The sequence below is a fragment of the Astyanax mexicanus genome, chromosome 20 (assembly GCF_023375975.1).
Source record: "Astyanax mexicanus isolate ESR-SI-001 chromosome 20, AstMex3_surface, whole genome shotgun sequence".
In the NCBI taxonomy this organism is placed as follows: domain Eukaryota; kingdom Metazoa; phylum Chordata; class Actinopteri; order Characiformes; family Acestrorhamphidae; genus Astyanax; species Astyanax mexicanus.
Window position 1 is genome coordinate 16,639,675 of NC_064427.1, and position 18,266 is coordinate 16,657,940.

General features: G+C 34.3%; 1 protein-coding gene across 2 annotated transcripts; it reads left to right on the forward strand.

The window, feature by feature from the left end:
- The first annotated feature begins 1,102 nt into the window (after window positions 1-1,102).
- anxa3b (annexin A3b) lies at window positions 1,103-15,933 on the forward strand. 2 transcript variants are annotated; one of them, XM_007229921.4, is made up of 14 exons: window positions 1,103-1,194; window positions 3,122-3,163; window positions 3,244-3,291; window positions 4,021-4,108; window positions 4,274-4,368; window positions 4,956-5,069; window positions 6,217-6,307; window positions 6,422-6,501; window positions 6,589-6,645; window positions 9,585-9,678; window positions 10,407-10,502; window positions 10,614-10,672; window positions 11,842-11,964; window positions 14,644-15,933. In XM_007229921.4, exons 2-14 carry the CDS (start codon window positions 3,146-3,148, stop codon window positions 14,707-14,709), a joined length of 1,029 nt encoding a protein of 342 aa, XP_007229983.2. In that variant the 5' UTR covers window positions 1,103-1,194; window positions 3,122-3,145; the 3' UTR covers window positions 14,710-15,933. The 2 variants fall into 2 exon arrangements, with proteins under 2 accessions (XP_007229983.2, XP_007229984.2); XM_007229922.4 differs by having other exon boundaries at window positions 1,104-1,194; window positions 13,644-15,933.
- Window positions 15,934-18,266: the final 2,333 nt, after the last annotated feature.

The following is an 18,266-nucleotide window of genomic DNA, read 5'->3' on the forward strand; positions in this document are numbered from 1 at the left end:
TTGTGATCATCCATCTTCCTCTTGATTATATTCCAGAGGTTTTCAATTTGGTAAAATCAAAGAAACTCATAATTTTTAAGTGCTCTCTTATTTTTTTTTCCAGAGCTGTACATCCAAGTGTTTAAGGACACTCATTCTAATGTTTACATCATAGCTACTTTAAGTTGCACCCATTGCTGGCACAGATGGGCAAATGCACACACTCTTAAATATTTAGTCATATATAATATAATTTACTACAATGAAAATAAATCCAAAATATTTTAACTAACTAAATAAGAATTTATTTATTTATGCACATTGATCTTATGTTGATATGTTGATATCTACTTCGCTTTGTCAGGCAGATTCTACTTTTTAAGTTATTTCTTGTTCGAGAACAGGTGTGGCAATAAATTGAAAATAGAAACTGAATTATACAGAACTGATTTCTAAGTGAAATGTCAAATTTACTGATGATCAGTGATGGTTTGTTTGGAGAGCCATGTCATCTGCTGGTGTTGATCCAATGTGACCAAAAATCTGACAACTTTCTTTTGGTGATGCGGATTTCATTTTCCCGCAGGACTTGGCAAACTGCGCACACTGCTAAAAGAACCAATTGGTCTTATATAATATTATTATTTCCTGAGACACTGATTTTTGGGTTTTTATTGGCTGTAAGCTTCATAATCATCATCAATAAAATAAATAAATGCTTAAAACAGATCACTCTGTGTGTAACACATCTATACAATATCTGAGTTTCACATTTTCAACTGAATTGCTGAAATAAAGTAACTTTTTACATGCACTAGTATATTTACTCTCGACCACCTTAACCATCAAAGACCATCTTACGCTATTTGAGTTTATCATTATTTTTTTCTTGGGCTGGATTTTTAGCAGGGGTATGAGCCCTTTAAATATGAATACAATAGTATTAATGTCTTGCTGTATAGCTGTACTGCTACAAGTACAGTGCAGGTGTCAGATTACTGCATTACTGCATTACTGCATTGTGTTTAAACTGAAACTCTGAAACCCTGGTTACTAAACCCTGGAGATCGTCAGTATAATGACTGATGATGATGATGATGATGCTGGAGAGGAGGCCGAGCCTCTTCATTTCCTGCTCTGGATGGGCGTTTCTCTCCTACAGCTCTCAGAAACCAGGAAAACAGGAGACCAGCAGAGCTCTCAGTCCAGAACGAGGTAAAAGAGCTGATTTATCACTGATTTAACTCGAAAATCCACAGCAATGCGCTTAAATATCGAGATATAGGAGCTTTTGGTTGGTAACGAGCTGAACTTAAGTTACTGCAGTGGAAACAAATTAACTCAGGAATGTGTTTGTTTGAGAGCTTTAGCTGCTTCAGAGCTGAGCTGAGTGGGTGGATTTCCTCTATAGTTTGGTGTTTAGTAGTTAATTCTCATTTCTCCTGATCTCTGTTGTTGTAGTAAAGTTTGTATTTAGCTCTGTTTTAATGGTGAGCAGCAGTGAGGGGTCTTTTATTATCTAAATCCCTGAGAATGTGCAACTCTGCAGCTTTAATACAGAACAGATAGGCTTGAACACAATGGGTGAAGCTGTTTTAGATACAGTGAAGCTGGAAAATGGATGAAACATTTAGAATTTTCTGTATTTCTGCATCAATTTGACCTAAAATTGTTTATTTTTTTATTTTTAAGTGTTTATTGAAAAGGAGATGTAATTTACTTCTTTACAAATCCTTCAGATCAGTAAACACTATTGAGAAGTTTAATGTCCAGACATAGTGTCTTGTTACACTGACCTAATTGCAAAAGTAAGATATGTAATTAAAAACATTAAATAAAAAAAATACTTAGAACACTATAAACTTTAACATGAAATACAATTTTTAAAATCCTTCAGAAATGTTTTTTGTTCATTATTGTGTGACTCAATGGGAGGTCAATCTCAACACTCTGCCCTGTTACCCAGCTGCCATTTAGCTATTTTTCATGTTTTTTCTAATTCTATGCTAAAAAAACTCATTGCTGTTGCTTTCATTCCTGTTACTCAAAACAGAAAAAGTAACAGGAGCGAGTGCCAGTATCAGTAGTGCTTTATTTGTCATAAATATCAAGTATTTGAACATGCAGTCACCATTTCTCTAGAATAAAGACTTTCTTGAGAGAAAACTTAAAGGAATTAGTGGACTTGCTTTTAAACATGCTTTTTAAATTTCACATGAGTTTTGTAAACATCTTTAGATTAGAAACCCTGTAAAAAATTAAGTAAAGCTTTCTGAGATTGACCAGTACATGTTTTAAATAGTTAAATATATGTGTTAAAAGTTTTATTTAAAAGAGTAGACAAGTAGAATCAAATCAAACAATTGGGACAAAGAAATTACAATTTATTGTCCCAAAAATAAATATGATTAAAACTATTATTGTCTGTATTTTCATTCTCTGCTACTATAATACAAAACACTTTTGGCTCAATTTTTTTTTTTTTCACTAAAAGTTTGCAGACACATTTTAGTGCATTCCTGTGAGAGTGATTTAAACTCTCAAAAAAATGTTGTTACTTCTTAATATATAAAAACTATTACACTTAGCCAAAAGCTGCATACAAAACCCACTATTTCTGATCAGGTTGGGTGTGTCAGAGATAAATTTGTGTCAATATATTTGACTTTTAAAGAATTTAAAAACAATATATAGAAAGAAAACTAATAAATTAACACATTGATTGTTAATGTTTAGTTCTTCAAACCAGCAATAGTTGTTTGTAAATACCAAAAATAAGATTATTTTTTAAATTTTAAGTCTTCGTGAGCTTCTTCCAGAGTAGTTTTCCATTCTGTTAGCATTGCATTTCTGTGTAGACTGAGGGTTAGCTCTGTGTGCACAGTTGAATACCTGTGTAAACACTAGTGAGTGCACTTTAAAGTAGCTAGTAACTCACTAATCAAATACCGGTAGGTGTCTACAATTTTTTTTCTATATAGGATCAGTTTCACATGCATGGATTAAGCCTAGTCCTGAAATTTATAGAATTTTGATTAAGGAAATTACCATTCATATGAAAATCTAATAGTCTAATTGGCTTAACTCATAGTTTACTTAACAGAAAAGCATTGAATAACAAGTCTTATGTTTCTGAATACAGGCTTAACCCAGCAAAACCTCAAGAATGTCTGTGTCTGTATGGGTGAGTAAAATTCCCACAAAATTATTATCCACACTGTGTTTTTCAGCGCAAAACTGATCTAAAGCTGTCCTCTGTTTCAGGATGATCTGAGTCTTCTTCTGGACTCTCCAGACTCTTTAACAGTTACCGTAAGAAACTCTGTACAGTCTACACTAGTGCAATTAAAAAATTATATAGATGTATTAAACACAGAGTGATCTATTTTAAGCGTTTATTTCTTTTATTGTTGGTTATTGATTATGGTTTACAGCCAATGAAAAAAAAAACAGTATATTAAAAACTACAATATTATAAATAAAATTATAAAACTAGAATATTATATAAGACCAATTGGTATTTTTGGCGGAGTGCCAAGTCCTGCTGGAAAATGAAATCTGTACTCAAATCCGTGCCTCTTCACTCTTCCTCCAGACTCTGCTCCCTTGATTTCCTTTAAATGAAATGTAAAATTTACTGATGATCAGTGATGATTTGGTTTGGAGAGACATGTCATCTGCTGGTGTTGATCCACTGTGTTTCATTATCAAGTCTAAAGTCAGTGCAGGAGATGCGGATTTCATTTTCCAGCAGGACTTGGCACACTTCCCACATTGTGAACCAAAAGTATTAATTGGTCTTACTGTATATAATATAAACATTTTCAAGACACACTGATTTTTGGGTTTTTATTGGCTGTGAGCCATAATAATAATCAACAATAAAATAAATAAACACTTAAAATAGATCACTCTGTGTTTAATACATCTATATAATACATAAGTTTCACATTTTCAACTGAATTACTGAAATAAAGTTCAAAAAGTTTAATTGTATTCTAATTTTGTTTGTACTGTAAATTATAAATATATATGTTTCAGTCTACTGCCAGAGGCACGGTTAAAGAGAAGCCAGGCTTTAATGCAGGAGAGGACGTTGCTGCTTTAAGGAAGGCTTTAGAAGGCCTGGGTGAGTCTCTGCAGAACCGACACTAATCACTAATCATATTTACTCTGTTCTCACTGTAAAAGTTGTCAAAGTGAGTCACAGTGTGTGTGTGTACAGTTCTCTCGTTATATACTCTCTCTGTATGTGTATATATAAATGTGTGTGTGTGTGTGTGTGTGACATCAGGAACCACTGAGAAGACTCTGATCGAGGTTTTAACTCAGAGGAGCAATGCCCAGCGCCAGCTGATCTGCAAAGCGTACCAGCAGACAACCGGAAGGGTAAAAAAAATCTTTAGTTTTTACATTATTTGTAGTATTTATTTTTTTTATCATACATTTGTGAATTTATGTACCAAAAAACATCATAAATCAAACCCAATTCATTTTAACATGACCATTATTAAACTTTTCCTTATCTCTAAGAAGTTACTATATCCATAATGCTTATACTGACATGCCACATGTCAAGGAACAGGAACTAATGAAAAATAGTCAAAATAAGGAAAATGATGCAGTGCTGCTTTCAGACTTCAAATAGTTAAACAAAAACAAGTTCATATTCATGAAGTTTTAATAGTCCAGAAATCAATATTTGGTGGAATAACCCTGGTTTTTAATCACAGTTTTTATGCATCTTGGCACCATGTTCTCCTCCACCAGTCTTAGACACTGCTTTTGCATTACCTTATGCTTTTTAAACTCTTGATTACATTCAAGAGAGCAAATGAGTAAATGATTGTATATAACCTATTTAGAAAAAAGCCAGTTGGCACAACTCTGTGGATAAGCAGGTCAGCAGTCAGAAATTTAAGCATGTTGTTCCCACATTCATCTGATCAGTTTAATCTTCTGCTCTCATTCGTCAGACTCTCGTTGATGATCTGAAGGGAGATACCGGTGGAGATTTTGAGGACATCCTGCTGGCCCTGGTCACGCCCCCCGCTCAGTATGACGCCAAAGAATTTATGAAGGCAATTAAAGTAAGAGATTTGCCTCTTTTTTATTTATTTTCATATACATCATGACTGTGGAATTTTTTTTTTTTTACATTTATCAGTTTACCAATATTACTGTCTTATGCTTTGCCATCTAAGGGCTTTTAACCTGTTCTTATACAAAAATGAAAAATCGAACCATTAACACCTTTAATTTGACTGATACTGATACCAAAACTGCAGAACTGTTTGCATTTATAAATAAATTAACATAACCCAATGTTGCCCATTAATACATCTGTATAAACTGTGTTTCATCATCATTGTATGTTTGTTCATTTTGTTCATTGTTAAATTTGTTTGTATGTTTTGGATCCTGGATACATGTTATCCTTTCTAACTTTGGCCATATCAGTCTTTGTCTGTTTTAGAATTTTGTTCAGATGCATCCCAAAAATTAGAATATCATGAAAAATTACTTTATTTCAGTAATTCAGTTCAGAATGTGAAACTCGTATATTATGTAGATGTATTACACACAGAGTGTAATACTCTAATATTTTAAGCTTATTTATCTTATTTATCTTTGAAAACCCAAAAATCAGTGTTTCAGATTTAGAAAACTAGAATATTATATAAGACCAATTGGCAGTGTGGGCAGTCTGCCAAGTCCTGCAAAAGTCTTGGAAAATGAAATCCACATCAAGTATTGTTGTTGTTCTGTGCTATATATTGTGATATTCAAAAATGTAGGAAATGACACGAGCATTTGCCAGAAATCAATTATTCAACATCTCCTAATAATATTAATGCATCAGTTATTATATATGCATCAAAAATTATATATTGGTATTTGGTAGGTGTAATCTGCTTTCTGGTTGATTCTGGCATGTAAAATATGAACAATGTGATTTTTGATTCTTATACTAAGCAAAAACATAATTTAACATTGCACAAAACATTGCATGTCCTGCTACGTGACTGACTATTTGTGAGTTTGTTTATTGAGCCCTACATTGTATGTCTGTATTTAACCAAAACAAAATTATGGTTTAATGCTTATTTCACATAGGGTTTCTCCATTAAAAAAATTATGTTTACATATTTGATCGCTCTAAATGGCTGCTATGTTTCACAAACCTGGCAAAATAGATGAATTCTGATTTTAAACAATCCTTCTTTACTCTCTCAGGGTACTGGAACAACAGAAAGCACTCTGATAGAGATATTTGCATCCCGATCGAACTCTCAGATCAAGGCTATGTCAGACGCTTACGCTGCAGGTTCGTATTTTCTGTGATTCGTCTTTAGTTTATTTGGTTGTTTTGAGATAATTATAATTATTTTGTATAATAAATATAATAAAATGGCTTGTTAACGTTAATGATCTGTTTCAGAAACCGGGAGAACAGTTCTACAGGACCTGAAATCGGAGGTTTCGGGGGATTTTGGGAAAACTCTGCTCATCCTCGCTGAGGTGAATCTGCTGTTGGTGTTTTGCATGTCTGTGATTTGTTTAGATGAAAATAAGGGATAGTAACTCCTCACGTTTCTTATCCTGCAGGGTAAGAGAGACGACAGTAAAAATGTGGATGCTGCCAAAGCTAAAGCAGAGGCCAAGGTAAAAACAGATGTTTATTTCTGTATGTTGTGATAGCTATAAATAAAAATAAAAAATTATACAAAAAGAAACTTATCCCAATGTGCTAAAAGCAGCAGTCTATACAATTTCTTGTTTTAACCTGAAAGTATTTAACTTGTAGTATTCCTGAGTTTAGAGGGGACAATATATTGTAATTAGTGGTATTACTGTCCTGGCACGACCATCCCTGCAATGTCCAATTTACTTTATATTTCAGACTATAAGGCGCAATATCAAAAAACAGGTATATAAGGTATATAAGTATATAAGGTATACTTATATAAGGTATATAAGGTGTATATATAAGGTATATAAGGTATATAAAGTATATGTGCCTTATATATACATAAGGCACACCGGAATATAAGGTGCATTATGCGACACCTACTAAGTGCACTACTAAGGATGCCTACAATGAAGTGAATAAGGATGTCGCCATTTTTTCCGGACGTAATCAGTGTACGGATGCATACACAGAACAAAGGCGGCGCAGGCAAAGACATGGTCCACACAAATAAGCCCAACTATACGAAAACATGCATGATTGTAGACATTATCAGCAACTAATATCATGCTAAGAGTTGTTATTATTAATAAAACAATTATATGTATATATATATTTAAGGGTATTTTAATTTAGGGTTTTTAAAGCAGAAAGTACACCTTACGTGGTAATAGGGAACCATTCAAAAAAGATAGTTGAGAAAACTAAAGTAGTGGTCTGCTTGGTTTGTTGTATTTCATAAACAAACAAAATTAACAAAGGGAATATACAATAAAACACAGAGTTTTACACAGCAATGTATTTATATTAACCTACATTGAAAGTGCTCTTCCATATTCTTTGTGTAATTACACATTCTCACCAGAGAGGTCTCCAAATCTCCAAATCCTCCAAAATGTACAGACTGTCCCTTTAAGAGAATTTAGCAATACATGTACTTATTTAATACAATAGACCACTGTAGTCGTGTCGTCATTTTGTAGTTGGCGCCATGTTGTTTATGCCAATAGTTTATACTAATTACAACACCTGTCCCAAATAATCAACTAACAAATCAACTAACTACCTGCCCTCACTGAGGCGACAACCAACCAGAAACACCAGTTTATTTCACTGCATAATCAAGATGGTAAATGTTAAAACGTGTAACAGCTGGTTCTGGAGTATCACTGACCTGTTTTAGTGATTTTATGCTGTGACACTCTTGGCTCTCCTCAGTAAGGGCAGTTAGTTCATTATTTGGATCAGCTGTGTGAGTGTAGAGTTTAGGCCGGAGTTGGCTGGTGTTGCGCAGAAAAGAGTCCCTGGCTGTTCTCTGCTGCTTCGCTGGGAGGTCAGTTCACTCCGCTGTAGCATTAGCTTAAAGTTAGCATTTTTCTCATTATGACTCTTAAACGAACTCGAAATTCAGAGGATCCAGTGGTGTTCAGGAGTAAAATGTACACAGAGAAAAACGTACAGGGGTCTGAACAGATTTATTTACCACAGAATGTGACAGAGACCTGTTTTTGAAAACCCTATTTATTTTTCTCATAGGGAAAAAGCACTTAGACACGGAAGCCGTATGAGGACTACAGAATGATGCACAACTTCATTGGTCTATACCAGGGATGGGCAACTGGCGGCCCGAGGGCCGCACACGGCCCTCGTCATCACTCAGTGCGGCCCGCGAATAGATCAAAAATAATTTCATAATTTCATAATTAAAAACAAAACAAAAAACAAAACAAAAAAAACGTAATTCTACTTTTGACCGCTAGAGGGCGCTGCCAAACAACCACGAAAATTGACATTGACATCCAGTCCATTGTGAGCCAGCAGGCCAAACCACAGCTCTCTCATTAGCTTCAATAAATGTTGGGCCTCTGTGGTCTAGTTTTCTGCTATTATTGAATGAGCTATTTGTAATCAGTTTTTAAATCTTTTTTGTTCTTTGTTATAAATGAGTTCAAATGCCTTTTGCACTTTTCTAAGCAAATGTTTTGTCCTTGTTGCTTATGAAGGACTTGTTATAATGAACTTATTTTACACAGAGGAACTACTGTATTTGCAATCAGTTTTTTAAGCAAACTTTTTGTTCTTTGATATGAAGGACTTCCTTTTTGCACTTTTTTTAAGCAAACGGTTTGTCTTTTGCCGTATTAAAATGCATTAATATGCAGAAAATAGTTGTTGATAAATGTTGGTGCTGTAAACATACAGATATAAATTCATATAAAATTTGTTCTTATTGAAAATCATTTGTAGCGTTTTTCATATTCAATTATTTGAAGTGCGAGGTCATGTGGCCCTCCAATGGTCATGCTGAAAAAAATGTGGCCCTCTCCATCATGGAAGTTGCCCATCCCTGGTCTATACGTTATTTTAATAATAAATATAAGGCAATCACTCATACTTCCTCATATTTAAATGAGTGAGTACACCGCAGTATTTCTGTATGTTGGTATAGCTCTGCAACAACATCTCTGTGCACTTAAAGCAGCAGTCCCTAAGTGTCTTATTCTTTAAAACTGAAAGCAGTAGTATTCCCGAGTTAAGACGGGAAAAATGTGTTTTTTTTTTTTATTTCTTATATTAAATATGATAGTTACATACTTTTTGGTCCATAAACAGCTCCATAAACAGCACTGGTTGTTTGAGATTATATTGTTTGAGATTAATAATAAAAATTAATAAATGCCTTGCATTAAATCATAAACATAATCTAATATATAATAATAAAAAATATATTTATAATTACAGTATATTGTCCAGAATAAAGTATAGAAAATAGAATTTGTGTATCCTCAATTAATGAAGTACAACCTTCAGTATTATCCAGTGTAAATAAATTTAATCAAGTCTCTGTTTTATGTCACTATAAAAGTTCACTATAAAAAAAATATATAAATAAAACTTGTTTATTGCTGTGCAGGTTCTGTATGAGGCTGGAGAGAAAAAGTGGGGGACCGACGAGAGCAAGTTCATCGATATCCTCTGTCACAGGAGTGTTCCTCAGCTCAGACAGAGTAAGAACTGGCAAGACAAAATTAGCAGCTTGGCATCCGTCTTGTAGTCCTTCTAGGTTCCAGTATGTCTTCTTTTATTTCAGTATGTTTTCTTGTTTTACTTTGTCTATGCCCATGGACTGTATTGTGCTGCGTTTGTATGCTATTGTATTCCATACCTGGCAACCCGGGGTGTGGAAGTGACACTGGAGAATGGGCAGTGAGCAATTTCAGTGCAGTGAGGCCACAGTTATTACCTACTTGTATATTCCATTCTGTTATATGATTTACATCAACTTTAATGAACGTAATATTTTATGGCATCTTCTATATATAATGATCTTGTTAGTTATTTATTAAGTAATTATTTATTAGTAATTCAGTAGTTCAGAGTGCTTGGCATCCGTCTTGTAATCCTTCTAGGAGCTAATCAATCCCCATCTATAAAACTCATTTTCTTGTTTTACTTTGTCTATGCTCATGGACCGTATCATGCTGGATTTACCTACTGTTGTATTCCGTACCTGGCAACCCGGGGTGTGGAAATGGTATTGAGGAACTGCAGTGAGCAGTTTCAGGGGCCACAATGATTACATATTTTTATTCCATTCTATTTCATTCTGTTATATGGTTATTTTTTAATTCACTCACTGAATAGCTACAGATACCTAAATCAGATTTTCCGTGCTCCATGATTTATATTTAAATTTTTTGATTAATTTTTCTCCCCTTTATTTTTTTATCTAAAGCTCTGGTGGAATACAAGAACCTGACGGGGAAGACCCTGCAGCAGAGCATCGAGAGCGAGATGTCTGGAAAACTGGAGGACGTTCTGGTAGCAATAGGTATCGCAAATATATACTTTATATAAATAATGCTCTTGTTGATAGTGGTTTATTTAGTAATTATTCACCACTATTTCAGTTTAATGCTGAGTAAATTGTCTGTTCTTGCAGTGAAGTGTGTGAAAAGTGTCCCAGCATATCTGGCAGAGCTCCTGCATAAAAGCATGAAGGTAAGAAAAGTGTTTTGCCGTCTCATTTTTAACCATATGTTATTAATAAAGGTAGGCAATATAATCAAATACTTAGACATTTAATTCTAACACATCTTTGTATAATACACTATATTACCAACCAAAAATATTATCTTGTATATTGTCTTGTTGGTGCAATTTGGTTCTTACAGTTGTGCTCAAAGGTTTACATACATACTTTCTTTGCCTTTTTTATTATTATATATTAGATAATTATTATATAATTTATAACACTAAAGGTTAGCAGTTGGGTAAAGCTATTTATTGTCAGACGGCTGTGTTATCATTTATATTCTCTGAAAATAGGCCAAGAAAGCAAAAATTCTGCCAGAGTATGTAAACTTTTTTAAGCCCAGCTGTATTTGATTACCTCAGAAACAAAAATAAATTTTGTATTTATCAGAATTTCCTTATAATAAAATGAATTAAGTTAAAGTAAGTTGTATACTATAATTTGGTGTGAAAAAATGCAACTCTATAAAAACATAGGGTGAAATATATTCAGAGTTATGGCCTGGAAAAATAATACAGAGCACATAAATATAAGCCAAAATTATTTATTTTGAATTAAAAGCAGCCTTTTTTCTGGGATAATAATGCCTAAAATAACAAACAACCCAAACTACATTTAATTTTAAAACTAACAAATATAAAGAAACAAAAATACATACGTAAATCTTCTCTCTCTCGCGAACTAACAAAAAAACAGGAGAAAAGAATCCCCCCCCTACATTGGCTTTAAGTTATGTTTAAAGTATATTTACAAAAGTAGTTATAACAGCAGAACATTAAGGTTAAATAACAAATGTCCTTCTTCAATGATCTGAACAGCTCATTTTTACTCACCACAGCACAAACAATAAAATAAACGGCCAGGTGGTTTGGTCTGGGCGGTGTGGTGGTTGAATGGGTCGGGTGTTACCTTACACAGATAACCTGCAGGAATGATGGAGAGAGTGAAAGAGAGTGCAAGAACATTGTAGCTCAGAAAGGCAGGTTAACAAAGAAAAAAACATTAAAAATGTCCCTTCGTAACAACAGTGAAACTGAAAGAATAGTCTTGAGACGTTTTTTTTTTTTTTTATCATATCACTCACCTATAACAAACACCTCAACACAATCACCTGTTTGGTATCGTTTTTTTCCAGAGTGTGGGAACCACTGAGTCCATTCTGACCAGGATTATGGTGAGCCGGTCTGAGATTGACCTTATGGACATCAAGGCGGAGTATAAAAACTTGTACGGCTGCACCTTACACTCTGCAATCCAGGTAAGCGCTAATAAATAACATACAGGATGTTTTTACAAAAGCACAGTGTATTCATGCCTTCAGTGAGCGAATCCAACCAATATCACAGTTTAAAATAGAAATATTCTATATATTGATACGTTGGTAGTTAGTAGCCTAGGTCATGCTATGAGGCCATCAGTAGCCAGAGTCTGAGAGAGCACATTTGGCCATGCTCTATGTGTGATGCTGTTCTTCAGCACAGGCATCTATTAGCTGATATATCAGAGCTGGAGACCCAGCGCTTTGCTCAGAGCGTGCTGGCTGTTAATCCCACCCCTGACACATATATATATATATATATATATATATATATATATATATATATATATATATATATATATATATATATATATATATATATATATATATATATATATGTGTGTGTGTGTGTGTGTGTGTGTGTGTGTGTGTGTGTGTGCGCCACTGTCTACTAAGATAATCAGTGTTTTTCACTTGACCTGGTGTTGATGTTATTGCTTATAATTGTATTTTTATTATCTAATATAATAGGTAAATCCTGCCAAAATTGAAACTGCAATGAAAAAGCTAAAATAAAAATGCAAATTCCATTTGTGCTTTCTTTTTCCAAACATATGTGAAAATATTATTACAAAATTAAAATCTAAACTAAATCAATTCATTTACAATTTAATTTTTCACTTGAGCACGAGTCAAATGTAGTTGTAGCTCCTGCTGCGGTTCATTTCCATGTATTTGCTTGCTGGTGAATTTAAAAACGAGATAGAAAAGTGGGAAATAAAAAAAGTAAATCACCAGCAGACAGAGCAAAGAGTATTTTTATTTTGTCAGTTTTCTATTGATTTTTCAATTTTATGTTTTTTCATTTTAATTCTGTCAGACATGCAGCATATTGCAAGGACAACTGAAAGAAAACATTACCATTGCATTTTGATTTTAGTTTTGAGATTTATTATGCAATTTAATCAAGAAAAGGCCATTTTTCTTTTCACATTTAACCTAGCATTTTTATATGCCCTTTTAATTTTAATTCTTTTTTTACATATGACCCATGCTTTAGTAAAACATGTAATTGCAAATGAAAGTATTTCATTTAGTTTATTATTTTAATATCAATATTTTCACACATTTGAGAAAAGAAAGCGCAATATAGTATGAGCATTTTCATTTTAGTCTTTTTTTATATTTCAGTTTTAGTTTTAGCAGGATTTACTGCTCTACGGGTTCCAAGGCCCTTCCCTCCCCTATGCTATTACTCAAGAGCGATTACTCTATAACTGAACTTTTGTTAGTTACCTGATTCTATGTGTGATTTCTTCACACTTGTTTCCTGTTCTTCTGGAAGTGTATGTGTGTGTGTTTGTGTGTGTTTGTGTGTGTTTGTGTGTGTTTGTGTGTGAGTGTGTGTGAGTGTGTGTGAGTGTGTGTGAGTGAGTGTGTGTGAGTGTGTGAGTGTGTGAGTGTGTGAGAGTGTGTGAGAGTGTGTGAGAGTGTGTGAGAGTGTGTGAGAGTGTGTGAGAGTGTGTGAGAGTGTGTGAGAGTGTGTGAGAGTGTGTGAGTGTGTGTGTGTGTGTGAGTGTGTGTGTTCTTACTTGTTCTCCTTCATTTGTTGAGTAACTCGTTTTTATGAATCATTGAAACTTGATTCTGAATCATTTCATCATTTTGCCCAATTCCAGTCAGACGTGGGCGGGGACTATGGCCAGTGTCTGAAGCTGATTTGCGGAGGGGATAACTGAGTGGGCAGGGCTAAGGGTTTGCCCCACCCACAGAAGAATCCTGATTTTCCAATGACTAAACATTTCAACATCTTAACCCCCTACATTTAATCTCTTTTCTATTCAGTTTGATTTTGGTTTCACAGCTAACTTTATCTTATTCAAACCATATAATCTTCTTAATCTTCCAGTTACATTCCTATACTTATTATTGTTTTAATTGGTTTTAACACTTTGTTGTTATCAGAGAAAAACCTTATTTCTCCATTTTTGCAGTTTATTATGGCAGTTGTTCTTTACAGTGTGTCAAAAGTTCATGATAAATAGACCAATAGAAATGCTTGTGTCATCTATAATTGTGCTAAACGATATAATTGTCATTTGCAAACTTCTTATGCCTTATTTTATTATATGCTCATTCATTCAACACATTGTTAAATCAAAGAAGCGATAAATTAGAACCAATCAATTCTCTTTTTCAATTGATTTGGACAAAAATCTGTGTGTCTATTTATTTTATTGTTGATGATTGATTAAGGCTTACAGCCAATGAAAACCCAAAAATCTGTGAAATCTTAAATATTATATAAGACCAATTGGTACTTTTGGCAGTGTGGCAAGTCCTGCTGGAAAATGAAATCTGCATCTCCTTAACACCAGCAGATGACATGGCTCTTTCATAAACATTTTCATAAATGCTTAAATAGATCACTCTGTGTTTAATACATCTATATAATATATGAGTTTCCCATTTTCAATTGAATCAATGATGTTCATAAATATATTTTTTGAGATGCACCTCAAAAAGAGGAACATATAAAGTGCTTCTGCTTGATTGCTGGATTAAAACCTGTCTCCAATCAAAGAAGAAAATCAAAGTATATATCTGTATATAACTGTAAATATGAATGAACTGTAACCCTAACCCAGACTCCAAGTAAAATAACGACTTCCCCTCCAGTCTGATACGTCCGGAGACTACAGGAAAACCCTCCTGAGGATCTGTGGAGCAGATGACAAGGCCTGAGCTCAAACCTAATCAAATCCTGAGCCCGAGAAACACTGAAGAAACCGACTGAGGGAAAATTCTGCAGCCTTTTCTGTATCTGTACTTTATTTTGATCACATGTTTCCAGTGTAGCAGAGCTTCTGCTGTGTGCCGTATCAGTGTTTCTCAGCCCTGCGCCTGGAGATCCACTGTCCTGCAAAGTTTACTGATTTTTTAGTGCTCTTCCTGCTTTATCACACCCATTTTAAAGGAGAACTTTATTGTAAAATTGAGTTTTGTTGTAGTAAAACAAAAAAAGTTCTTACCTTTTATGAGTAGCACACCTCCGTTCTCCCACAGCGTTCTGAGATCCAGAAATTTTAACGGTTTCTCCAAACACTCTTCAGACTGGGTGACACGGAGCATAATTTACCCTGATAAATCACTTTTTACGCCGTTATCCAGCTCAAAGTAGGTCCACACCTCCTTGCTAGAATCCGGAGAGCCCTGACATTTAAAACGAGGCATTAATAACTTAAAAAGTGCAGAAGAAGCTTATTAAAAACCACTGTTTACATCCTTTCATGCTACTGGCTTTAGATCCGAGCGCCGCCATCACTGTACTGATATATATATAGACTCTAAATAGTCTGCCTCCTGGCGCCGGCTGCGATACTATGCTATGTATGTTATTATCAGTACAGTGATGGTGGCGCTCGGAGCTGAAAACTATGTAGCATTATAGGATGTAAACAGTGGTGTTTAATAAGCTTCTTCTGCACTTTTTAAGTTATTAATGCCTCGTTTTAAATGTCAGGGCTCTCCAGATTCTAGCAAGAAGGTATGGAGCTACTTTGAGCTGGATAACGATGTGAAAAGCGACTTATCAGAAAAATTATGATGATAAAGTATTTTATCATGTTTTACTACAACAAAAGTCCATTTTACACCAGAATTCTCCTTTAACTCAATACTGGACTGTAAATTAGTTAAATGGTTTCCTGTCATGTCCCTGGGCCTCCAGGATCAGGACTGAGAAACACTGTGCGCTAAAGTATGTGAAGAATGTGAAGAATGAGGGTTGAAGTGAGTCATGTATGCAATATGTTGACCAACTGCCTTAAAAATGCTTATAGGTTAACCAAAGGTTTATCTCTGAAATATATAAACACATATATAAAAGCTGTTATCTTTGCATTTCTAGCAGTACATTGTACTTTAAAGTTTGTTTTTGACAAATAAAAAAAATAAAAGAAATGAAAATGTTGTTGCCTGGATTTGTTACAACCTTTTCTCCAGCAGAGGGTGACAGAATATACATTTTCATTCTGATTCACTGCACAGTTTTTTTTATTATTTATTTAAACATTTACCTTAGTGTAACCAGGTGCAAAGGGAATATCAAGTTTATATGACTTTATATCAATTAATCAACTTTTATTTTAAAAACAGAAATACATAGAGGGTGATCCTCATTTACAATGTTGCCGAGCTTTTACAGTTTAAAAGGGATTGAATACATTTGATTCAAAAATACTAATTTAAAATCAACATTCAATATTAATAAACATTAATACAAGCAACATTCAATATTAATAAAATGTATAATAATAAAATAGAATATTATAAAAATACAAGTAACATAAAAGTAAAGAATTTAAAAAATTAAAAAATAATCAACCAACCTTTACTTTCACTCGGGAATACATTAAGAATGACCCTCATTTAAATGTTGCCGAGCATTTACAGTATAAAAAGGACTGAACACATTTAATAAAAAATACTCATTTTAAATCAATATTCAATATATATAAATAAAATATATAACAATAAACATAGACTATTCTAAAATTTAAAACATAAATGTAAATAATTTATAAAATAAAAAAAGAAAAAGCTAATAGTAAAAGTAAAGTAAAAATGATAAGAATGATAAATTATAAAATAATAATAATAAACTAAGAACACAGAAATCAAAATAAAAACGTAAGTTATATAAATATAAATTTATATTTAATCTAATTTAAAGTGTTTTGGTGTGAAATGCTTTTCTAAAGAAACTAAGTCAGTTAGAATTGTTTTATTTGAGTTTTAAAGAGTTAAATTAGCCAGATTTAAATAAGATTATTTTCTCTATTCATATCTCCTTATAAAATGCTGTGTAGTTCAAGATTAGGCTTAATCTCTGTCTGAGAAACTGCCCCTAAATTTATTTAAATTGCAGACATCACGCAAAACAGGTACTGTATGAGAGCATAGCCTTGTTTTTACACCCACACAAATTTTATATTTTAAAATAAATTAAATTAAATTAAATTAAATAAATTAAAATCATACATTGTTTAAAACAGATATTTTTTTTATTTTTAGCAAACAATTAATTGTCTAACAGTTTATAGTTAGTAAGTAGCAATGAAAATAATCTGAACTTTGGACATTTTTGGGAGGGATTAAAAAAAAGTGAATTTCTGAAGCCTTTATCTGTAATAAATCAGCACATACACACTTTCATCATCGTCATAATTACTAGAAAAAGACACAGAAACACAGAGAACTCTGTAACTATTAGAGTATAAGTCTTTATTTTTTTTAGAGAAATTACAGATGAAGCCAGAGAGCAGTGAGTTCTGTTTTCTACGTCTTCAAATAAAGACTCTTGGAAACTGGAGAAGAAAACTGCTACAGGAAGACGTCTGGCTGACAGCAGCTTTAGTATGGTGTCACATCTATGTCAAAAGTCGGGGGCGCAAAAACACCAGGTGAAATAAAAAAGTGTGTTTTAACATTTTGCGTATGTAAATTAACTTCTTGCGAGCGCAAATGTGAAGCTCACAAGCAAATAAAAGTGAATCGTGTGTGAGCTAAACAAAATATCACTTTCAAGCTTTATTTTTCTCCTCTCGAATTCACAGTTCTCTGCACGCTGTGTGAATTACCCGCAGCTTTTGTTTTTGCTCGAGCGAGGCTTTTGCGCTGAGTTTTAAAGGGTGGTTTTGACAGTGTGGGGGCGGGGTCAGGGTCACCTCCCTCAGCAAATTCTATTGGCTGATATCTCCAGGGTTCGTGACGGACCGCCTACTAACAACAGCCAGAGGAGGGCGGAGAAAAAAGGACGACGGGAGTGTTAGGTAGCTGGCTATGCTAACATCCAAACAACCCGCTCTCCGGCGCTGTTAGTCTGATTATAGTGTCCGGAATGACCGGCTCTCTCATTCAGCGCCTGGCGAGACCGACCCTCCGGTGCTGTCTGCCCGGGTGCTCGGAGTGACCGGCTCTTTCGTTTAGTGCCGGTCGCTTCAGACGGAAAACGAGTCAGCCGGACGCTCCGGGCAGACAGCGCCGGAGGGTCGTCGCTCTAGGCTCTGAACGATAGAGCCGGGCACTAAACCCGGGCAGAAAGCGCCGGAGAGCGGGCTGTTTGGATGTTAGCATAGCTAGTTAGCTAACTCTCCTGCCGTCCTTTTTTCTCCGCCCTCCTCCGGCTCGTGTTAGTAGGCGGTCAGTCACAAACCCTGGAGATATCAGCCAATAGAAAGCCTCGCTCCAGCAAAAACAAAAGCTGCAGGTATAATTCGCACAGCGCGCGAGGAGAACTG

Bases quoted from the DNA above. Each gene is read 5' to 3' on its own strand.
- anxa3b (XM_007229921.4), top strand. The intron at 4,369-4,955 runs GTAAAAAAAATC...CTCATTCGTCAG, and splicing joins ACCAGCAGACAACCGGAAGG to ACTCTCGTTGATGATCTGAA. The intron at 6,502-6,588 runs GTGAATCTGCTG...CTTATCCTGCAG, and splicing joins CTCTGCTCATCCTCGCTGAG to GGTAAGAGAGACGACAGTAA.